The sequence below is a fragment of the Chiloscyllium plagiosum genome, unplaced genomic scaffold (genome assembly GCF_037043375.1).
Source record: "Chiloscyllium plagiosum isolate Xiang-an unplaced genomic scaffold, Cpla_swu_hap1 HiC_scaffold_17, whole genome shotgun sequence".
Lineage (NCBI taxonomy): Eukaryota > Metazoa > Chordata > Chondrichthyes > Orectolobiformes > Hemiscylliidae > Chiloscyllium > Chiloscyllium plagiosum.
In genome coordinates this window covers 60,608,496-60,633,717 of record NW_028270155.1, presented here as the reverse complement: position 1 = coordinate 60,633,717, position 25,222 = coordinate 60,608,496, and the positions used below count along the sequence as shown (strand labels likewise).

The window sequence follows — 25,222 nt, the reverse complement described above, 5'->3', positions numbered from 1 at the left end:
TATATGCCACTGGCATTCAAGAGGGTCAGATGAGCGGCCTTAAAGGTTGCTTGTCATCAACCTTGTGGAAATGCAGAGGAGCCATCGAGTGGAGACAATTTTCCCTTCCTGCTTGATAGGAAAACAACCAGGTACAGTACATGTATCTGAGCAAGTCAATTGAAAGTAGCATCAAGTCCACATTTTTGTACCCTGTACTGTAGCACTGTGAGGGCAACAAGTGTTTCTTGCTGTCTCGCCAATATTTTCTTGTGCCTTTAAGAAACTGAGGGTCCTTTTGAACTTCAACCTGAATTTGAGCACCTCCCAAACAAAGTCAGTGGAGGAACTCCTGAATTATTTGGTTGGTGAGCTTAGGTGCCACACTACTACCTTAGCTAGAAAATCGATCGACAGTAGAAATTTTGAGGCTCAATCACACAGAGCTAGATAGCAGGCCACGCCTCGGGTGGCTACAGGGCTAATTCTCAATGGAGGCTGGCAGTGTGTACTGATACAAGATGCTCATCAGGTTTCCTGTGACAGCACCCACCAGACTTGAACTCTACCACCTGGAAGGACCAGGGCAGCAGAGGAATGGGAACACCACCAGCAGCAAGTTCTCCTCTAACCACGCCACTCCCAATTTATAAAGGCACAAGAGAACATTGGTGAGAAACAGTAAAAAAAAAAAACTTTTTGGCTTCACAGTGCAAAAGTACAAGGTAGAGAAATGTGAATTCCATGCTACTTTCAATTGACTTGCTCAAGATACATATACTGTACCTGATTTGTTTTCCTATCTAACTATCACTGTTCCTTCACAGTTACTTGGTTAAAATCCTTGTGCTTCCTTTCTAACAGCACTATAGGTGTACCTACATCCCATCGACAGCAATGATAACAAAAGGTGACTCACTACCACTGTCTTGTGGGCAACTAGGAATGGGCAATAAGTACTAGCCTAGCAGCAACATGACATATCCCAAGAAACATTCCCCTCACTCCCATTGTGCAATCTGATTATTGTCACTATATTACTCTGATACTATCCCTCTCCCTCAGAAAACTGCCATCATTGCCTTGAAACCTACCAACTCAATCTAGTCTGTCTGAAGTATCCAGCATTTCAGCTGGAGTTGAAATACGACCAAACACACAGAAGGAGGAAGTGAGGACTGCAGATGCTGGAGAGTCAGAATTGCAAAATGTGGTGCTGGAAAAGCACAGCAGGTCAGGCAGCATCCAAGGAGTAGGAGAGTCAATGTTTCGGGCATAAACCCTTCATCAGGAATGTGGAGAGGGAAGGGGGCTGAGAGATAAATTAGGCGTGGTGCTGTGGGGAAGGTAGCTGGGAAGGTGATAGGTGGATGCAGGTGGTGGGTAATTGTGATAGATCAGTGGAGTGGGTGGAGCAGATGGGTGGGAAGGAAGATGGACAAGTAGGACAGGTCAAGAAGGCGTTGCCAAATTGGAGGGTTGGATCAGGGATGTGATGGAACAGGGGAGATTTGAAAACTAGTGAAGTCTGTGTTGATGCCATGTGGTTGAAGCGTCCCAAGGCAGAAGATGAGGCGTTCTTCCTCCAATTGTTGGGTGGCTTCGTTTTAGCAATGGAGGAGGCCAGGACTTGCTTGTCCTTGAGGAGTTGGAGGGGATGTTCAAGTGGTTTGAGGAGTTGTTTGGTGCATGTGTCCCAGAGATATTCCATGATATGCGTCCTGCCTCCCCAATATAGAGGAGACCACATCGAGAGCAATGGATGCATTGAATGAGTTAGGTACATGTGCAGGAAAATCTCTGCTGGATGTGGAAGGATCCTTTGGGGCCTTGGACAGCGGTGAGGGGGAGGTGTTGGCACAGGTTTTACACCTCATGTGGTAGCAAGGGAACCTGCCGGGGGGGTGGAACTAACTAGGGAATCACGGAGGGAATGGTCCCTGGGGAACACAGATAGTGATGGGGAGGGAATATATATCTTTGGTGGAGTCTGATTGTAGATGGTGGAAATAATGCGCTGTATCCGAAGGTTAGTGGGGTGGAAGGTGAAGACCGGGGATGGGATTCTATCCTTGTTACAGTTGGAGGTGTGGGGTTAATGGACGAAGGTGCGGGAAGTGGAAGAGATACGCTGGAGGGCATTATTGATGATGTGGCAGGGGAAATTGTGATCCTTGAAATAGAAGGCCATCTGGGATGTCCTGGAGTGGAATTGCTCCTCCTGGGTGCAGATACGGCAGAGGTGGAGGAATTGGGAGTAAGGGATTGCATTTTTACAGGAGGTGGTTGGGAGGAGGTATAGTCAAGATAACTCTGGGAGTTGGTGGGTTTGCATTAGATGTCCATTGATTTGGTCACCGCTGATAGAGACGGAGAGGTCCAGGAAAGGGAGGGAGGTTTCAGAATTGTCCTGGTGAACATAAGGTCAAGGTGGAAGGTGTTTGTGGAATTGAAGAAGTGTTCAGCCTCCTTGTGGGAGCACAAGGTGGTGCTGATACTCTCATCAATGTACTGGAGGAAAGGATGGGGGTGGTGCCAGTGTATCTGGGGAAGATGGACTATTCCAAGTATCCTACAAAGAGGCAGCATAGTTGGGGCCCAAGCAGGTCCCCTTTGGTCTGAAGAAAGTGGGAGTATTTGAAGGAGAAGTTGTTGAGGGTGGGGACCAGTTCTGCCAATCAAATGAGTGTGTCGACAGAGGGGTACTGGTTGGGTTGGTAAGAAACAGCGGGCTTGCATGCCTTCGCCATGGCGGATGGACGTCTTTAGTGATTGGACTTTCACGGTGAAGATGAGGAGTTGGGGGCCAGGGAAACGAAAGCCGTGGAGGAGGTAAATGGCATGGGTGGTGTCCCAAATGTCAGTCGGGAGTTCCTGGACCAAGGGGCACAGACTAGTGTTGAGATATGAGGAGATGTGTTTGGTGGGCAGGAGCAGGTGGGGGACAATAGGTCTATCGGGGCAATCAGGTGTATGGAGTTTGGGTAGGAGGTAGAACTGGGCGGTGTGGGATTCAGGACTATGAGGTTGGAGACTATGGATGGGAGATCCCCTCAGGCGATGAGGTTGTGGATAGTCTGGGAGATGATGGTTTGGTGATGGGAAGTGGAGTCATAGTCGAGGGGAGGAGATGTCCATGAATTGGCACCTGGCTTCACTACTGTAGAGGTCAGTGCACTAAGTTACCACTGCACTCCTCGTTCTCCGCAAGTTTAATGGTAAGGTTGGGATTGGAACGGTGGGAGTGCAGAGCTGCATGTTCCAAGGGTGAGAGGTTGGAGTGGGTGCGAGGCGTCGTTAGGTTGAATTAGTCAATGTCACGGCACCAGTTGGAGATAAAGAGGTCAAGGGAGGGTAAGAGGCCTGCGTAGGGTATCCAAGAGGATGGAGTATGTTGGAAGTGGGAGAAGGGGTTCTCAGGGTGGGTGGGAGTCACGATTGAAAAAGTAAGCACTGAGGCAGAGATGGTGTTCCACCCTTCCCTCCTACATCCACCTTTACCTTCCCAGTTACCTTTCCCCCAACCCCCTTGCCTCTTCACCTTCCTGATCAAGGGCTTATGTCTGAAACGTCAATTCTCCTGCTCTTTGGATGCTACCTGACCTGCTTTGCTTTTCCAGTTCCACACTTTTTTCGACTTGAACACAAAGGCCTAAGCTTAGCTGGTAATCACTGACATGAACGTTTAGATCCAGAAATGATGTTTTTATGTTGTTAAAGGCAAGTTTCCTAGGAGTAGGCCTTTTAGCCCCCCTCACCTGTTTTATCTTTCAATGAATCGTAATTGATCTAAGATAATCCCACCTTTACCCTCTGAGGGCTCCCATCACTACTCAAAAGATACTTTCTCTGACCAGAAGAAGATGTCTTACTTGTTTGGGGCTTTAAGTAAAATTTTACTTTAAATGTTGATGTATATGCTACTTTTAGATATTATTAGATATTCTATTCTTAGCTGTTTCTTGATGTCCTCAGATACTCTTGAAAATTTGTCGATAACATCAAGCTGGATTCTATTAAACCTGGCATTACCTCTTTTGATAGTTTTGCGCACAGCTATATATTCAGCCGCTCAATGTATTGCTTGTTAATTTCTGTTGATAAAATTGTAAAATGGGAAAGTTGTCTCATTTAAGTTTTTCTGTACGACTGTAATAAACCCTACTTTCTACGTACTGCTGTAGTAGGGATGTATATATTCTGGAGAGAGGAATCCTGGATCCTTAAAATGTTGAGATATTTATAGCAAAGCTAAGGCTTTTTAAATTTAAGCAGGTTAGTTGAGAAAGGTGATATTCTTCCCTTGTGAGATGGTCTTGTCATTCCTATAAACTGAAGATTAAGCATTGGGGAATTAACTAACTTCCATTCAGAAGACAAAAGTTATCAGGGAAATGCTCCGAATAGGAATTAAACTGATAAGTCATGTCAGCCCCATAACCTTAAATATATTATGATTTACGAAATTAACAATTTACAGAAATTAACATTGAGCTAGCACCAGTTACCATTTGTGCAAAAGTTTGTTTTGTTTTTTGTGTCAGGCAGTTATAGTGTATATTGTCTGCAAAATTGTATTTTTCTACCAACAGTGTCACTGATTGTGCACTTAAGGATGCCATTTGGTTGTTAGTGCACACTATTTCTCCAACTTTTTAATTTTTACACTTGAACTACAAAATATAATGGAAGATATAGGCAGACAAATAAGTTTTGCTTATACGATGCTTCACCATTACATTCAACCGTGGAAGAGTCTTGGAAATTATTAATCAATCTGTAAAACCTTCCAGTACTTCACACAAATGCTCAAGGGAGGAGTGTTAAGATAAAACGATGATTAGGCTGTTGTTGTGGTGGTGGTGGTGGTGATGATGATACTGTTATTAGGTTTACTTGGGACAAAACTCCCTCATCACCTGAAATATTTGGTGCAAAGTTGCTTTTCCAGTCATAAGGTTGCCCATTAGAACTCAAAGCACAAAGACAACAATAATAGCTCTTGGTAAAAAGAAAGTAACCTTTACCTTAATTAAAAATTAAGCTGTAACCCATTGCTAGTTTTAAATCAGGAAACCAGTACTGTTCACAACCCAACAGCTCAGTGTCCTTAGGCATCCAAAGAGTCTAGTCAGAGCTATTGACGTAAATCTAGTTGTAATGTCTAACATAATCACTTCAGGTCATTTCGACAAGTGGATAATGTAACAAATTAGCACTGAGCCGATAGGAATGTTGATGAGAACTGACAGGCTTCACTTCCAGACTTTTTCCTCGGGTGGGTGAGAAGGTGGCTATCTAGCCTTGGGGATTTTCAGGAACAAGTTATGTGAAGGGAGAATAGAATCTGTCATGTGCTCAGGCCAAAATAAGATCTGACTAGACAGCTGTTGTCTCCAGAGGTAGATATTTTGGATTTTTTGGAAGAAACATTCATGGACCAGTGAGTCATTTGTTGAAATGACAGTTCAACTCAGTTGTACATAATGAATTTTTATTAACCCTGGTAGGCATGCTGTAATCTTTGTTTTAATTCCAACTAAATTATGATTTTCATGACAAAACATTAATGCCAATAACAAATTATCCTCTGAACATTTTAACATGGAGCTGATTATTCAAAATAATTTAACTTCATTGAACACTCTGTGACTTGATTTGTTTACCTTGATAGTATGATAATAAATGAAGGCACATTCAGGTAGTATGTAAGCACGGGTTTAGCAAGTTCATGTGATAATGGTTGCTGCATATGCTTCAAACATTGTTGGACTAAAACAGTTATTTAATTTGTATTAAATTATATAGAAAAGCATCTGATTTCACTTCGTTAAATTTTTTAATGGTTTATTAACATTTTGGATGAAACGATCTTTACTTTCCTGTTGCTTTCTATATTTTTTTTAAAAATCAATAAATTTTCTTATTGTTAAGTGATTGTACGACACGGTAGTTTATAATTTCTCAGAGCTTCTGAACACGTTAAAGTAGAAAAATACAGTAGAAGATCATGGCATTTGTTCCCATAAGAATGAATGTTAAAACTAGAATTGGGTTCTGTGTAGCCTTCCTTAGCCAATTGTAAAATGAAAGTGGAGCACCGGGGGTTATGAGGAGGCTTTCCTCATTATGCTACTGGGTTTCGGTTGAGGCCAGTTTTGTCCAGTGAGGCCTCCACAGTCTGCTCAGGTCACCGTTTGGTGGGGTTGCTCCTCTTGATTGTCTATTAGATCATGATTTTCCTCCCCCTTCTGGTGAGAGGGCTGTCAGTTCACTGCTGGCTAGGATCATGCATGTAACTGGTGGAGGAACACTAGGCTTTTGTCCAGTCTGCTGGGGCAGAAAGTGATGGTACTGTGGTTGTGGTCAATGCCTTGCATGCCTCTAGGAGCGGCCAGAAATCCGCATCCATCCAGGAAAAGCACCTCTGTCATATTCAGGCAGGTCCTGATGGTAGTAGTGGACAAATGCTGATCTGGGAGCCTTGTGGGTGGAGAATCTCCTGTGGAGACCTTGGTACTATATCAGATCATGCTGGGCAAGGGAACCAGCCTCAGGTTAGAGAGTAGGAATGGTCACACTAGAACCCACCTGGTTCTGATACATTGAAGTATCGCCTGGATTTTCCAAGGAGTGACAATCTCATGTGGGTTCCGTGGAAGTGATCTGGTGAAGGTGTAATGAGGTAAATACGGGGTCAGTTGAATACTTACTCAGAAGGTAGACTATATGTTGAATCAAACATTTTCTTAATTTCATCAGAATTCACCAATTTTTCTGAATGATGACTTTTAGAGGGCACTAGGCGTGTAGAATTACCCACCATAATCTTCCATTTCTTGGTTAATTCCTTTGGAGTGTGTTATGACGGAAATTAATGTGCTACTCCTACCTATATTGGAATAATGACTGTCTGGCCATTGGAAAATCTGTACCTAAATGAATTCTGACCCAAGGATAAATAAGTATTTCTTAATACCCACAGATGTAAATGTTGTAAGGAAGATCAAACTTCAGGCTGCGGTAATGGTGTTTTCAGCACCATTAAAGTGTAGCTGCAGTACTTGAGCTGCTAAGTTCCTGGACTGTTGTTTACCTGCAAAATTGATGGAGAGGTCTCAATCCTAAGTTTCTGAATGGATTTGTCACATTTGTTCCTAAATTAGAAAATGAGGCTGAGATCCAGCAACATGATCTAGATTAGATTACATTACATTACAGTGTGGAAACAGGCCCTTCGGCCCAACAAGTCCACACCGACTCGCCGAAGCGAAACCCACCCATACCCCTACATTTACCCGTTACCTAACACTACGGGCAATTTAGCATGGCCAATTCACCTGACCCTGCACATCTTTGGACTGTGGGAGGAAACCGGAGCACCCGGAGGAAACCCACGCAGACACGGGGAGAACGTGCAAACTCCACACAGTCAGTCGCCTGAGGCGGGAAGTGAACCCGGGTCTCAGGCGCTGTGAGGCAGCAGTGCTAACCACTGTGCCACCGTGCCGCCCACCTTTGGTCACCTTTGTGCTCCATCATCATTTGAAAAGGCTGCAAGGTGTATCTAGTCATTTTTGGATGGTTATATGTAAATAAGGAAATAAGGTGACAATGGCATAATCTGCCTTAATTGTTGTCATTTCTACTTCATGTGTATTATATGTGGACACAGAGAAGTGGTATTTAGTGTTCCTCAAAACTGTAGAAAGTGAAAGCATGTGAAAAATCTGTAAGTTACGTGTTTAGTAGTAGATTCAGTGTCATTTCTGACTTGATTTTTGTTTTCAAATAGATTTTTCTGAAGTATTTAGACAATTAGACTATAAAACCATAAGACATAGGAGCAGAAGTTAGGCCATTTGGCCCAACAAGTCTACTCTGCCATTTGATCATGACTGATAGATCTTTTAACCCTATTTTCCTGTTTTCACCCTGTAACCTTTTATCTCCTTGGCAATTGAGAACTTATCTATCTCTATTTTAAGTACAGTGAATGACCTAGCCTCCCCAGCCTTCTACCTTGTGCAGTTTGCTGTGGTGAAAGTTTCTCCTGCCCAGCTATCCCACTTATGCCAACAATTTCAAATACAAGTTTCTTGTTGGGTAGTTCCCTCTATCTTTTCTTTTCAGCCCTGACTAATGCTCATTTCTGAGTCAGTAAGTTGCATGTTCAAATCTCAGTCCAGGAGTTGAACTTTCAGATGAGATGTTAAATGGAGGATCCATCTGTTGTAAAAGGTCCCAAGACATTATTTTGAAGAATAGCAAGTGGGATATTCCCAGTTCTTGAAAAGCTTTGTTCCTCAATCAACATTACAATTTCTGTCTCTTATCATGTTGCTGTTTGTGGGAGCTTTCTGTGCACTAGTGAGCTGCCATATTTTCTTCATTCACGACTGTTGGGAAGTATTTCATTGGCTATAAAACACATTGTGATGACCTGTGATTTTTTTTTTTGAATAAGGAGGTGGTGATGGGTTCAAGGGATAACAAATAAGGCCAGTCTGTGAGAGATGATATACCCAATCAACAGTACCGTTTTGGCTGTAAGCGTGAAAGTAGCTCACTATGACAGTCAATTAATATATGCACTGGCATCTGTTCCAGTGAAGTAGAGGACAAAAGACCCAATGGTATGACTAACTTCTGCAAATGTCTGAGTACTCATACTGTGAGAACCATCTCAGTCACAGTATGCCTTACTTTAGTGACACTGCATGAAAGAGAGCATGCCAGGATGACAAACAGCCAGTGAGTTTAGATGCTACCAATAGCAGACTGTGGTAGTGACCATGGGGAGCTGGCTAAACAGAACTTGAACTGTCAGCATGCCAGATGCAGAATAGTGCCATCTGCTGCAAAACTCATTGAAGCTGGTATATTTAATAATTTGAAATAGTCAACTATAGCTTAGAACTTGACTCCATCTTTTTGTTAGTATGTTGCAGTGGTAACTAACTAATGGGCATGCTGTTGCTGAGAGCCATAGGGGGAGCCCCTTCTATCATACCTCATTATAGTGCTGTACCATTTTTCTGTTTAGCAGACTGTAGCTAATGGACTACACTGCTGCAAGGATCATTTATGGGGTCTCAGCTATTCAATGTATACTATTGATTTAAATAAATGTAATGCGTCCATGTTTAATGATACTATAAAATTCAGTAACAAAGTACTTTGTTAGGAGCACACAGAGCCGCAGAGGGCAAGTTACTGAGTGGGTAAGAGCATAGCAGCTGGAATATAACATGGTGAAATGTGAAATCACCCACTCTAACATTATACTTTTAAAATGTGAAAGGCAGCCAAATTCTGGTATTCAGGGTGATGTGGAATATAAATCACAAAGTTAACATGTAGGTATAATAAGCAAAAAAAAACAAGTTGTCTAATAGCCTTGATTACAAAGAAAGAAAATATAAATTTTAAAGATATTTGAACTTGTGGATTTTGGACAGGTTTGGTCCCCTGGGCCAAGGAAAAATGGAGAAAATGCAACTGAAATGATATAGGTGGAAGACTTTTATGGTGGTATTGAAGTAGAAGGGCAGCCCATCATCTGACTGAATGTCAAGACAGGCTCATAGGGCCCTTATGGTCTACTCTCTGTTTCTTGCAATAACCTCCATTTCCACATCACCGAAACTGGGAGCCAGGTGTTGGGCTGCTGTTATTTATCTAAAAGCCCAGAAATTCATCTTCAGCTTCCTCCTTCACTTCTGTCCCTATAATCTCCTGTCACTTTAGCTCAGCAATCTCTAATAGTAGGTTGTATTACTTTTGAGCAGTTCCTGAAATTGGCTCCACACTCTCACTTGATTGAGTTCATCCCTCTGAATTCTGCTGCCATTGTTCAAATTCAGATAGCCAGGCAATGAAGGGAACAATACTGGTACAAAGTCTTTATGCACTTAGAAACTTTAATTACAAGCTAACATTTCATACTCTCAATCTCAATACTCTCAAAGTGATAGCATCCCTACCATGGACCAGGAGGCTAAGGTTCAAGTCCCACCTGCTCCAGAGATGTGTAATAACATCTCTGAATAGGTTGATCAGAAAATATCTCCAACAAGAACAGTTTCAGCCTGCACTGTGTATATGAGCATAAGTGAATCCCCAATTAATGGCTATCACTTGATAAAGATTTTTCCAAACTAGTATACAGTCAACACCCATTAGCAGTGTTGCACATGAGCATATACAGATCAGTACCTAGAATTATGCGAAACCCTCTATTCAAGAATAGAATGCCCTAGAATACTGGGGACAGAAAGCAAAATTCATTTGTGCATTTCTAACCATTCAAGAGTAGACTGTGTGTAGTATTTTAAATATCTTTGGATTTTTTTTTTACTTCCAAGCTCTCCAAATAACATATTTGTTTATCATTGCCACAACAGTACGTGTCCTTTTTTACTTCCAAGCTTTTAATTTTGTGCTACTTTACCAAAGTGGGAGAAAATTCTATAAGAAAAGTACAGTGAGGTTTTTTTTTTCTCTTTTGTGGCCCAGTTGTAAAAATCAGACGATGTAGTCTGTTGCTTGAATGCTTGCGTACTGTGCCCATTCAGAGATCCTGCGTTAATCCTTGATTCTGTGCCCGTCAATTTGGCACTGCCATCAGTTGATTAAACTGTCCAATGATCTGCTTGTATGGGTAGTGACTCTAATGTGTGATAAAGTTGCATGCTAATGTTCCATGTTTTGAATTATTAAATTTATTATCCATGAACAAAAATAAAAGTAAATTAATCAATGTTGGTTTTCTGCTTCCTGCTGCCTCTCTAGGTGCAATATCAAAGGCAACTTTCCTCCTCTATTCAGTGATATTTCATAGTGCAAGTAGTTTCTCATGTTTCTATCAATTATTCCAGTGAAATTGTTACCGAGATTGCAGTAGGTCAGTGAAGTTAAATTGAAACTTCAGGCATTTGAGGTCAATAAGCAAACTATCTTGTCAAGTTGTCACTTGTTAATTCTTTGATTTTTCCTAAAACAATATAGATACTTATAAAAGCTTTTCTTACTAACAATTCCTCGTGAAACAATGTTCTTTTGTACTGAGATCGATGATACTTTGTCATGTTATCATTTGAATGAGATATTAAACAAAGGCCATGAATTATGTGGAAGTAAAGAATCCAATGGAAGACTTTTTGGAGATGAGCAGGGAAGTTTAATGATTTCTTGGACACATTCACCCCAGAGCCAGCCTCATTAAAAACAAGGGTAATGGAGATTCAAGGTGGAGTGATCCGGTAGGTCTGCCCTGCTGGGCTTGCCCAAAAATCCAAACAAAGTGGTGCATTCACCCTCCCTTTTTACCCAGTGTGGTGCAAATCACTGGTTTTAGACCCCTAGAACTACAATTTATTAGTTTCAGTGCTTTTTTCAAAGAAACAAAGTGACTAAGGGAAAAGGACCGCGAGGATTGCAACGAGTAGGGCACTCCCCTGCAGTACCGGACACGCCCACGGCCACCGCATCGGTCTCCGCGAACATCCCGGAGGACTTGCCTGTGGAGCAGAGCCTGGTCTCTGAGGCCGTGGAACTCTGAGAAAAGATTGATTCAGTGATGGAGGGGACCCAGACCAGGCTGGAACCAATCTTGGCCATGCTGCAGAAGTATGACCAGGAGATCCAGTGTCTCGAGCGGCACGTCGTGGAGGTGGAACAGTGGGGCTGCAGCTTCCAAAACCGCGGTGGAATCTTCAGAGGGCTGGAACCGGGCCCTGGAACAGCAGGTTTATGGGCCTTAGTCGAGCTGTTCAACAACCTCGAAAATTGAGACCATTGGAGGAATATCCATCTGATCAAGCAGAGGGAGGTCAGCTGATCAGCTTCTTGGAGCAATGACTCCTACAGTTTTTGAAGCTGGAAGTTGGGGCAGGTCGGTTGTGGGATGAGAGGGCCCACCAGATCACAGTGCGCAGGCCTGGGTCTGACCAGCGCACCCGCCCGGCCCTAGTATGACTCCAGTACTATAGAGACAAGCAAATGGGGCTGAAAACTTCTAGAGCACTGGGGAAGGATTCACAGGCTCTGAAATGTAAAGGATCAAGAATTATGTTCTTTCAAGACTTTACTGTGGTCGTGATCCATAAGAGGAAGTTCTATGATGAGGTAAAAAGGAGGCTGAAGGATTTGAATATTCAGTACTCTAAGATATCCGGCAATATTACTTTTCAGCCACAGAGGGTCCGTGTTTAATTTGGATTCATTGGAAAAGGCAAAGGACTTCCTGGACAACTGAAAACAAACTGGCTGGTTCAAATAATATGGGCAATCGTGTTTGCTTTGTTTTTTTTTCTGTAGTTTGCCTAGTTTACCTGGTTTTGTCTTTTTAATATGTGGGGGTCTTGCTTTTTTTTTCTTTCCTTCTCTCTCCTCTCCCTTCTTTCTCCCCTCCCATTATCCTTTGTCTTTCTAACATTCCCTTTTTTGTTTCTCTTTCTTAGTATAGAGTAGGGGTGTGTTTTTTTTTAAACAGGACTGCCTAGGGTTAAAGTCAAAGACCCACTCCAGGTCCTAGCTTCCATCCCACCTCCAAGTCCAGCCCCACTCCAGGTTCCAGCTCTCATCCCTGCTGTGTCTTCACCATTCCACCAGACCTCCCCCGCACTAAGGATGAACATTTAGTCATCAGTCAAGGCCTCTCCTTTATCCCTCTACGGTCCCAGATTAATGATTTCAACGTGCTGCGACCTTGAACGTTTCTTCTGCCACCTCTGCCTCTGAGCCTACTTTTTTGACCAAGACACCCGCCCACCCACCAAGGTCCCCTTCACCTGCCTCCAATACACCCCATCCACCTGGACACCCGTGCTGGCTTGCTACATGCTCCTGACCTCTTCATTTCAAACTGCCGCCGTGACATTAACCCACTCACCCACTCCAACCTCCCGCCCTCACAATGCACAGCCCTCCACTCACTCTGCTCCAACCACAACCTCACCATCAAACCAGCGGACAAAGGGGTGCAATGGTAGTTCAGCACACTGACCTCTACACCGCTGAAGCCAGGTGTCAACTCGGAGACTCCTCCTCTTACCGCTCCCTCGACCATGACCCCCCCCCCCCCCCGTACACAATCTCATCGCCTCAGGTGATCTCCCACCCACAGCTTCCAACCTTGTTGTTCAGGAACTCCACACCGCCCGATTCTACCTCCTCCCAAGATCCATAAGCCTGACTACCCCAGCCAACCTATTGTCTCAGCCTGCTCCTGCCCCACTAAACCCATCTCCACCTACCTTGATGCTGTCCTATCCCCCCGGTCTAGGAACTCCTCACATACATTCGGGACACCACCCACGTCCTCCATCTCGTCCAAGACTTCCATTTCCCCGGCCCCAACGTGTCATCTTCACCATGGACATCCAGTCCCTCTACACCTCCATCCACCATGACCAGTGTCTCCAAGCCCTCTGTTTCTCCCGATGTCCCCACCAGTACCTTTCCATTGTCACTCTTATTCATTTGGCTGAACTGGTCCTCACCCTCAACAATTTCTCATTCCAATCCTCCCACTTCCTCCAGACAAAAAGGTAGCCATGAGCACCCACACCGGCCCCAGCTTTGCCTGTCTCTTTGTCGGTTACGTAGAACAGTCCATCTTCCGTAGTTACACCGGCATCACTCCCCACCTCTTCCTCCACTATATTGATGACTGCATTGGTGCCACCTCGTGCTCCCATGTTTATCAATTTCAAAAACACATTCCACCCCGACCTCAAATACATCTGGACCATCTCTGATACCTCCCTCCGCCCCCAGACCATTCCATATCCATCCATGAGGATCGACTCAACACTGAAGTTTTTTTTTACAATCACACTGACTCCCACAGCTACCACCTGCAAAAATGCTATCCCATCTTCCCAATTCCTCTGTTCCTCCGTATCTGCTCCCAGGAGGAACAGTTCCACCACAGAACACAACAGATGGCCTCCTCTTTTAAAGACTGAAATTTCCCCTCCCACGTGGTTGAAGATGCCCTCCAATGCATCTCATCCACGTCCAGCACCTTCGCCTTTGAACTGTACCCCTCCAACCATAAGGATAGAACCCACCTGATCCTTACCTTCCACCCCACCAACCTCCATGTCAGTCGCACCATTCACTGACATTTCCGTCACCCAAATGGACCCCGCCACCAGGGATATATTTCTCTCCCCACCCCTATCTGCTTTCTGCAAAGACGGTTCCCTCCATGACTACTTGGTCAGGTTCACGCCCCTAACAAGCCACCTGGCACCTTTCCCTGTCACCGCAGGAATTGCAAAACCTATGCCCACAACTCCCCCCTCCACATCCATCAAAGTTCCATCTGCACTTCCACACATGTATTTATTGTATCCGCTGCTCCCAATGCGGTCTCCTCTACATTGGGGAGACTGGACGTCTTCTCGCAGATGTTTTAGGGAACATCTCTGGGACACCCGCACCAATCAACCCCACCGCCCCATGGCCGAACATTTCAATTTCCCCTCCCACTCTGCCGAGGACATGCAGGTCTTGGGTCTCCTCTGCCACCGCTCCCTCACCACCCGACGCCTGGAGGAAGAATGCCTCATCTTCCCCCTTAGAACACTTCAACCTCAGGGCATCAATGTGGACTTCACCAGTTTCTTCATTTCCTCTACCCCCAGCTAACCACAGTTCCAACCTTCCAGTCCAGCACCGCCCTTGTGACCTGTCCCACCTGTCAATCTTCCTTTCCACTCATCCACTCCACCCTCCTCTCTGACCTATCAACTTTACCCCCACCTCCATCCACTTATGCACTCTTAGCTACCTTCTCCCCAGCACCCTCCCTCCCATTTATCTCTCCACCCCCGAGACTCCCAGCCTCATTCCTGATGCAGGAATGGCCCGAAACGTCAATTCTCCTGCTCCTTTGATGCTGCCTGACCTGCTGTGCTTTTCTAGCAATACACACTCAACTCTGATTTCCAGCATCTTCTGAAAGTATGGATGGATGGGTTGAGTGCCCACTTTTAATTTTCTTGATGTAAAACTCGTAACTTTTTTGTACTTTGTTTTGTCTGGGTTTGGGGCGCAGCTTCAGGTAGAAGGAGCAACGGTTAAGTGCCCCCTGTGGGTAAGGAGGCAGTCTCCTCCTTTCTTGTGTTATGTATTGGTTCATTGTAGAGGTAGTTATGAGAAGTTTTGATTTGGTAGTTTTTGTAGTTGTATTTTCAAGATTAAATCAGCTGTTTGCTGCTTTCACTTGGTGCACTATAAATGGGGTTCTTCCTCCTGGAGTGTCATGGGCTGCTTCAGATGGGTGCACCTGGAATGTTAAGGGGAGTCATTCACCGATTAAGAGAGAAAAAAAACACTTTCAAGTCTTAGAAAGGAAAGCGTCCATGTAGCCTTGCTGCAAGAAACACATCTGGTAAGGAACACTTAAAGTTACAGAAGGGAGGGTTCAGCCAGGTGTTCCTTTTCATTCTTTAATTCGAAAAGTAGAGTAGCTATACTCATTCAGAAGAACCTTCCATTTCAGTTGTTCGACCAAATTAAGGATGAATGTGGGCGGTTTCTGATCCTTAAAGCTTCAATACATGGAGAGAAAAATGGGATCTTGAATGTATATTACCGTCTGGCACACCCCCTCAAATTCTTAACAGATGTGCTCTCCAGGTTGATGGCCCTTGGGGCGCATTATGCAATTATAAGGGGAGACTAACCGACTTATGGACCCTGAGGTGGATAGGATGCCTAGAGGTCTCGCGGGCATATCTCCACAATCTAGGCAGCTGGTGGACCTGAGTTGGGGTTGGTGGATGTATGGCGAGGTCTTCACCCTGAGGTGACAACACCCTGAGGCTAACTCACACAAGTGCTAAACTAGGATTGACATGTTTTTTGCTCCATTGGCCTTTTTGAGTTTGATGCTGTCCTGTAGAATTGGGAACATAGCCATTTTGATCATGCAGCAGTGTACATGGAGATTAGAGTCGGTGGTGATAGGATAGGCTTGTGGCAGTGGAGCGTGGAACCTTTCCTTCTAAAGGATAGCAAGTTTATTGAGTACTTTTCGCGGGAATTTAAAATTATTTGAGGCATTAATTCAGGTTTGGCCAGCAATCCATCAGTGCTCTTGGAGACTGTCAAGGCCTATGCAAGGGGTTTGATTATTTCTAACTCGGCGACTTGGAAGCTGCAGAAGGGAGAGCAGCAGCGTATGCTTGAGGCCTGGCTGAAGGCAGCTAAGACAGTATACTTTGACAGGCAGGCTGTAATGAAGTTGCAGCGGATTACAGCCCTCCGGGTTGCTCTGAATGCTGCGCTGACCTAGACAGCAAAGAGGGAGATCTCCTTTGCGAAACAGAGGTTATTTGGTTATGGTAATAAACTGGGTAGGTATTTGGTGTACTTGGCCAGAAAGGAGAGTACCTCCCAATCTATCACATCCATTAGAAAGGTGCTGGTACTATCACCTGCAATCCCAAAAAGATTAACGCAGCATCCAGGAAATTTTAATCTAGGTTGTACCAGTTGGAGGGCTATGAGGACAGATTGGCGAAGATGGAGTCCTTTTTTAAGACCTTGGACCTCCCAGGTATAACTTTAGAACAAGTGTCTCTTTTGAATGCCCCTCTGACAATTCAAGAGATACAGGAGGTGGTGAGGCAGCTCCAGAGTGGTAAAGCGCCTGGCACAGATGGATTTTGGAGTGAGTTTTATAAGGAGTTCATATGCTGGTTGTGCCAATGTTGGATATGTACAATTATTTGTACAATCAGGACTGCCTCCAATCCTGTCTGAGAGAAGCAAATATTTACCTTCTTAAGAGAGGGAAAGCCCCAGAGGATTGCATTTCTTTTGGCCCATATCTTTGTTAAACATGGATTTTAAAATTTTGTCAAAAGTGCTGCTGTTGAGACTGGAGAAGGCCTTGCCCTTCATTGTAAAAGAGGACCAGACAAGTTTTATTAGGGGTCGCAGGTCCTCTAATAGAATTAGGAGAGTGCTATATATGGTTCAGGTGTGTCAACAAGGTTCAATTTCAGGTTTGGTAGTCTCCCTGAATGCAGAGAAAGCATTTGACCGGGTGAAGTGGCCGTACCTCTTTTATGTTCTGGAACGGTTTGACCTTGGGAGGGGTCTTTGCCAGATTGGTGGCAGTGTTATACAGTGACCCTAAGGCAGCGGTTCTCACTAATGGTATAAGGTCTGACAATTTTAGTATTGGCAGAGGCAGCCAACAAGGGTGCCTCCTCTCACCATTGCTATTTACATTGGTGATTGAGCCATTGGCAGAGGCAATCCGGAAGGACTCCAATATAACTGCCCCAGAGATGGGACCAGGAAGGCATCAGATCACCTTTTACGCAGATGATTTTTCAGACTTTAGTAAATACCAACTAAGTTCCCTACTATCCTATGTGGCTGATTGACCTCTGGTCCTGGCAAGTCCGATCTGGATGGACATCGAAGCCTCCCAGGCAAAATGCCCCTCATTAATCTGTTGTTCATGGACAAGGTGAGGGCTGTAAGGGGGTATTGCAGAAATCAGATTGTCCTTAACATGGTTAAAAAATGGAGAATGATGCGACAAAGCGAGGGCAATTTACAAAAGACTTCCCCTTTTACTCCCATAGTAGGAATGCCAGGATTCTGGCCGAGATCAATGGATTCCAGCTTGAGGCTCTGGGAGTCCAGAGGAATTTCCTGTTTGGGAGATTTATTTGAGGGGGAGGTCCTGATGTCTTTCGAGCTGCTGAGCCAGAAATATGAGCAATCTAGGAGGAGCCTCTTTCGTTATTTTCATGACAGGGACTTTATACAGAAAAAGACTACGTTAATGGATAGTCCCGATGAGTCGGATATAGAGTGGAGAGTGCTTCGGTGCATGGGCACACTCTCGGTCAGCACCCTCTATCATTTATGAGGGGGTAGTGGCTCGAAGGACTTTGAGCAGCTGTGTGGAATTTGGGCTCGGGAATTGAGGATGAAGATCTCGTCAGAGGCATGGGAGGATATTTGGGAGAACGTAGGAAGATTTTGATTTGCAATAGGACACCGACTATGCAACTGAAGGTACTCCACAGGGTTTATTTGGTACCAGAGCGGCTTGTGGAATTTAAGACAGGAGTGTCCCCAGTGTGCCCCAAATATAAAATACATGTTGGTACTCTTACTCATTGTTTGTGGTCATGCTATAAACTTTGTAGGTAATAGGGCGCTATAGTGAGTGTTTTGGAAGGAGTCTTGGGAACGGAGGTCAAGGTAGATCCGGTGTCCCTCCTGGGTTTGCCAAATCTCCCCTCTTTGGACATGCATGGGAAGAGATTGTTTAGTATTCTTTCATTTTGTGCAAGGAAGAACATTCTGATGAGCTAGCTGTCGGAAAATCCCCCAGGACCCTTGGGGTGGAGTATGTTAATTATGGAGCACAACCCCCTGGACTTCCTTACAAGTATGGTGCACCAGAAAACGGAACCTTTTTTATCAGATGTGGCAGCTGTTTTTGAACCATATAGATGCGGACTAATCAGCTATATTGGTCAGGGCCTTTGTGTAGCCATGAGGGCTGTGTGTGGCGGTCTGGAGACCCCTGGGAGGAAGAATCCTGAACAAATACGGGTATGTCAACTGTTCCCATTGATGGGGCGCTTTGGTGGGATTGCTGTGAGTGTTGTAACTTAATGTAATTTAATTTAATTTCTCTTGGTTTAGCTCGGTTTAATTTAGTTTATTTTTGTTTTGATTTAGTTATTTATTGAGTTGTAGTTTGTGTTGAGTTTTTTTTTCTCCTAAATTGTTTGTGGACTAAAGTAGTAGTTTGTTTCCTGTTACTGTTGTTATATTGCAAGGTTATTCTGTTGTAGTAATTTTTATATTTTTTTGTAAAACATCCAAAATCTTCTCAATAAAAATACTTATTTCAAAAAAAACAAGGGTGATATGGAAAACTCTGGAATTGGTGTTGAGGATAATCAGATCAGCCATAATCTCTTTAAATGGTGGAACAGGCTCAACAGGCTGAATGGCCTAAGTTCTGCTCCTGTCTTCTGGTCTTACAAGGATGTGAAGATGTTTGATCTTAGGATAAAGGCAGAAAATACCACTTTATCAGACATATCAAACCGAAAAGGTGTTCAGTTTCCTTCAAATTTATCATTTGTTAATGAACTGATTGCATGAAAATTAATTAGTACCTGAGATGAAGCCCATGTATCTTGACTCATGTCCAGATCAATCAAGTACGGTGAGCCTCAAGGACATTTTGAAGCCAGTTTTCTTTGTACCGCGAGTGCTAATTCCTTGGAGGTGCAAGGGAAGGCTGTTTGACCAGAGAGGCTATGCATCCTAACCTAACTTTCCCTTCATCAGGCCTCCAAACCTTTTTGCTTGCAGTGGAGTCATTGGATAATGGATAGCTAATTCAATACAGGCCAAGAATTAAATCTGCAAAACTTCTTAACTGTGTATCACAGCTGCTTAATAAACCATTTGAGCAACTGGATATGACAAAACTATATATGTGAACTTTTAATCTGTAAACTGAATATGTTCTTGTAGGAATGTGTTTGTTTTGACTCACAGAATGGTTATAGCTCAGATGGACGCCAGTCAGCCTTTTGTCTGTGCCAGCTGTCTGCAGCAGCAACTCATGTAGTCCCACTTTCCACCAGCCATCTTCCCTGTAGCCCTGGAATTTTTATTTTCTCTTGAGTTAATTAATTGTTTTAAAAGCACACTTTTGAATTGCTGTTGGATATGTCAACTTTTAGCTGAAAGTGCTAATAAAAAGGGATTTTTGCATGTCTGCTCGATTCAGTAAGCAAGATGCACTTAGATGTACATGTGAAATTTCTTTTAACTTTGCAAAATGAATTTTGCTTTACAGACGATGTGCTGAGTAAAGATGCTGGAGAATGTGTAATCTGCTTGGAGGAACTTCTGCAAGGAGACACAATAGCTCGACTTCCTTGTCTTTGTATCTACCATAAAAGGTATGTGGGCACTGAAAAGCTATATGCATGCAAAATACTGAAAAAGTATGCTTTTTGAACAGTTTTTTAAAGTTCTATTCTAAATGTTTTCATTGCTGAATAACTATATCTTATTAAATAGAAATAATGAAGATAAAGTATTTTACATTTTTTTAAAAAGGGTGAGATATTTAGCAATTGATTCTTTTGTTAATATCTGCAACATTGCGTTTCAGTATTAGGGGCTGTAAATCTTGTGAATCACAAGGTGGGAGTAAAAGGTGAGTGTGAGAAGTAGGTTCTGATAATTAATGGCAGTTAAAGTATTCCAGTCAAATCAGCAGAATTTGTTTCATTCTCTTTTAACATGGAAACACACAAATACAGCCAAAAAGATTTTAGTAGTAAATTTAGGGTAAAAGTGCTTTCTGATGCCTTTAATAAAACCATTGTTTATTCCTTGTTGGGAATAGGCTTGATTATAGGCATAGCCTGGCTGGGCTGTATTGATGACATTGGCACCAGGAATCCCAAGAAGTCCCAACAGTGGTCAGTACAGCTGCTGGTAGTGAGGGGGTGGGGCACTGTGGGGAAGTAGTGCAATGGTAATGAGGCAATTTTAGGAAGATAGGGCAAAAAAAAACTTACTTTGTCCTGATGGTGTCAAGCTTCTTATGGTTGTTGGGAGTTCCATTCATTCAGGCAAGGGAGGAGTATTCCATCACAATCCTGTCCAGTAGTTGATGGACAGTTGTTGGGGAGTCAGGAGGTGAGATATTCGCTGCAGGATTCCTGGCTTCTGACCTGTTCTTGTAGCCACTATATTTATATGGCCAATCCAATTCCGATACTGGTCAATGGTAACCCCCAGGATGTTGATAGTGGGATTCAGTGATGGTAATGCCAGAATGACAAGGCACTAGTGTTTATATTGTTTTTTCTTGGAGATGTTCATTGCCTACTGCCTGACATTTGTGTGGTGTGAGTGTTGCTTGCCATGTTTCAGCCCAAGCCGAGATATTGTCCGGGCCTTGTTTGCAATTGGACACAGGTGTTTCAGTATCTGAGAAATCATGAATAGTGCTGAATATTGTGCAATCATTGGCAAATATCCCCATTTCTAACCTTATGATGGAGGGAAGGTCATGTGATGAAGTAGCTGACTATAGTCAGGGCCAGGACATTACTCTGAGGAACTCCTGCAGACATGTCCTGGAGCTGAGATGACTGACCTCCAACAACTACAAACATTTTCCCATGTGCCACATATGATTTTAACCCCTGGAGAGTTTGCCCCCAGAATCCCATTGATTCCAATTTTGGTACGGCTCTTCAATCCCTCACTCGGTTAAATGAAGCCTTGATGTCAAGGGCTGTCACTCTCGTTTCACTTAATTCATCAACCAATTGATTGGTGGTGGATTTTTCAAAAAAAAATGAGAGTTTTTTTTAAAGCTCAGTATACAAGTTGGTTTCTGGATTGTTAAACGATTCAGAAGGGAACTGTAGGAACTGGTACTATATTGAACTGTAGTTTAACATAGGTCAGTTGTAAACCTCAAAAGTCCCTTCCACTGTTTAATTCACCTTATGGTTCTGTCTATCAAACCTGGGAGCAGAGGACAGGATTAACCTCTATCTTCATGTGGAAAGATAGAGAAAGTAGAAGGCAGTCCTTATTTCTAATCATTTAAAAAAAGCTCCCGGCCACTTTTAAAGTGGAGTGGCTGGGTCATGTTGCAGGATCACAAACTAGGATTGCCTACCTACCAGTGATTTTGGAATTGGAGGCATTTGAGCAATGGAAGAATAAGGTGGATTTGTGGACTCTGGTCACTTCTCTTGCCAAAAAGAGGCAGGGTATGGCTTCGGCTTTACAGAAAGGAGTAAAATTAGTGCTAACATATTTTCAGAACTGGATGTCACTGACTTGGATACTGGAGGGGATTACTGGTAATTTATGGACAAAGTTTACAAAAAAGTTGACCATGTTGAAAGTCTGTGCAGTCTGCTCAATAATTGATGAATTTTCAAAGATTGGCAATCAGTCCATTAATGAATATTTCATTGAGTTTGAGAAGCTTTACAAAAGACTGAAGAAGTTAAATCTAGAAATTCCAAAATCTGTGCTTTCATTCAAACTCTTAGGTTGTGTGCATTTCTTGGCAATAATTCTTTTTTTGAACCGATATCTGTTGGTCTAAAAAAAACTTGGGGAGACAATCATTTTCCTATGACATGTTGAGAGTGATGCAAAGAATAGAATACAGTGATTACTGACACTCAAAATCGAGGGTGGCCTCGTCACAGGCACTTGGGTAAGCAAGGAATTGTTGAATAATGTTTGGGGGGAGCGTGTAGCTTTGATTTATAGATTTTTGAATTAAGGCAAAATGTAAGATTGCGGACATAGCTGACAAAAATAAAATCTCAGAAATCTCTGGGGAATAATTAATAGGTGTTTTCAGTTTGACTCTGAATATCACTTTATCAGGAATTGCCCAAGAATCAGGAATCAAGTATTTGAGGCAGCTCATGAAATGGACAGTTCTGAAGGTGAATGTGATCATGATGAACAGAAAGAATCTGTTTTGCTAATGGATGAGGGCTTAAATTGACCCATCTTAGAATATCTTAGGTGCTGATTCTTTTTGCTGTGTTATGACAGATTGTGGTTGTACCTCAACAGTATGGAACTGATTGGCTGAACTGTTATTTGGAAACCTAAGCAGATCAAAGTACAATCAGAATATGAAAGTACTACCTACTCTCAATTCGGAGATGATAATATGTTACCATCTTTAAACAGAGTGAGTCTCCCCTATAAAATTACAGGACTCTGTCATTTCATCAGCACTAACATCATTCATTGTGAGATGCCATTATTAATGAGTATGTTAAATTGCTGTTAAAGGATGTCAGAGTTGGGATAAAGAATACTAATCCCTTGTAGAACAGATCACATGTGAAATATGTATTAAATATGAAGTGTTGTAAGTATTCCTTTACCAGGAATTTAATTAAGCAGTAGCCATCAAGTTGAAGGTATAGAATAAGAATATTTATGTTACATTTTGTAGATATGGCAACCAGTCTCCACATTATCATGGTGATAAACAACAAGGACAAACTTGAAATGTGATGCAGATGTGTTTTGGGTAGTGTCTGAGAACTTTAATATTGTAGTGTATATATATATATCAATCATACTGCTGCACAAAGCCCATGGTTCATGTGAAGGAAACCATGCAATAATTGATTAAATGTTACACAGAAAGCTGGCAGAATGACTAAACTGTAAATTACAAATGGTGCAAGCATGGACAGTACATGCAGAGATTCCTTACAGATGATTAGAGGTGTGTAATCTATACCAATTAGCATACCCAAACTTGCCCTTCAGTGCTGGTACTTGACTCTGGAAGGAACAACTAGCTTTTGTTTTTGCAATCATCTGAATGTATTACACACCATGGAAAGTGTTCATAATACCTGGAGCATAAGATAAAATTAGGAGTGCGTTAAGACATTGCATTAGACTGCCTGGGGAGATTTCAGTTTTGGTGACATGGTTTATTTTCAGAGAGAAAGACCCAGTAAATGGAAAGAGCCAGGAAAGGTTATTGTGTTGGGAAATCTTTCATAATGCAGCATGGGAATTAGACCATAAAAGGTGATCATGAGTCATGTGGATGAGTTATGAAATTTCAAGCTCTAATAATGTGAAGTAAGTGATGATAATCAGGCAACATGTACTTTGCATAGACATGGTTCTATAATTCGGAACCAGAGAGGCAGACATAAGGGCTCAAGAAAAACGTTCCACACAAATATTGCAGGATTTATTTGCTCAGAATAGGCTTTCGGGTGGTGTACTGGATAGCAGAGATAAATTACTGGAGGGAGGGAACAATATGGAATGAACAGGAACGTCTACACACAAAATATAAAATTGGTTAAATGCCCAAGATGAGGGACAAGAAATGGCCATGGATGGGCAGCAAGCAATGCAAAAATGAGAAAATGAAGCTCAGGTTTGAATTCTGATTCAGGAGGTAATTCTAGGAGGGAAAGATCAGATAGTAGAGGCTTTCTAGCAGACGTTCTGATAAGAATAGTCAGTAAAGATCTAGAGAGAAAAGAGGCCACAGTTGTACGAGGCAATAGGATAAAAGATAAAAGTAGATCAAGAGCAATTTATGCGTACTGATATAAGGTCGGACAATAAAAGAGGCTTAACTAACAGTTACAAAGCTGGAAAGAACTTTGGTATATAGTCAAAAGTTGACAATAGGACTCAACCAGCTATATCACACAGATGGAAAAGGTTCCATGAGATAGGACTTACAAAGCCAAAAGACATAGGAGCAGATTTAGGCCATTCAGCCGATTGTTTCTGTCGTTTTTTTCTGCCTTCTCTCTGTAACCTTTCATCCCCTTCCTAATCAAGTATCTGTCTATCTTTGCCTTAAAGAAACTTAATGACTTGGCCACAAAACACTGTGGAAGCCATAATCTCTATCGATTCACCACTCTCTGCCTGAAGAGATTCCTTCTCATCTCACTTCTAAAGGATTATCCCTTCACTTTGAGGCCATGCCCTCTGGTCCTAGCCTCTTCTAGGGGAAAGCTTTTCTATGTCCACTTTATCCAGGCCTCTCAGTATTCTGTAAGTTTCAATGAGATCCCCCCGCAATCTTCTAAACTCCATCAAGTACAGATCCAGAGCCCTCAACCACTCCTTATATGACAAGCCCTTCATCCCAGGATAGTTCTTGTAAACTCCTTTGGGGCTTCCTCCAAGGCCAGCACAATCTTCCTTAGATACAGGGCCCAAAACTGCTCACAATCTGAGCAGGGCCTTATACAGCCTCAGCAGTGCATGTCTGCTCTTGTTTTTTAGCCCTCGTGAAATGAATGCTAACATTGCTTTCCTAACTGCCAACTGAACCTGCAAGTTAGCCTTGAGAATCCTGAATTAGGACTCCTGAGTCCCTGTGCTTCAGATTTCCGAAGCCTTTCCTTATTAGAAAATAGACTGTGCCTCCATTCTTTCTATCAAAGTGCAGAACCTCAGACTTTCCCACATTTGTGTTCCATCTGCCACTTCTTTGCCAAATCTCTTAGCCTGTCCAAGTCCTTCCACAGCCTCCCTGCTTTTTCACCACCAACTGTTCCTCCAGCTCTGTTTGTGTTATCTGGCAACTTAGCAACATGCCCCCCAGTGACAATCTGGATGAAAGAAATGTATAACGTTGTGGTCCCAACACGGACCCCTGTGGAACTCC

General features: G+C 43.0%; 1 protein-coding gene across 2 annotated transcripts in view; it reads left to right on the top strand.

The window, feature by feature from the left end:
- znrf1 (zinc and ring finger 1) overlaps positions 1-25,222 on the top strand; it is a 263,548-nt gene that overhangs the window by 171,419 nt on the left and 66,907 nt on the right. For both annotated transcript variants that reach the window (XM_043707184.2, XM_087995975.1), the window contains exon 3: positions 19,850-19,955. In XM_043707184.2, the coding sequence (XP_043563119.2) occupies positions 19,850-19,955 (106 nt within the window). The remainder of the gene's footprint in view (positions 1-19,849; positions 19,956-25,222) is intronic.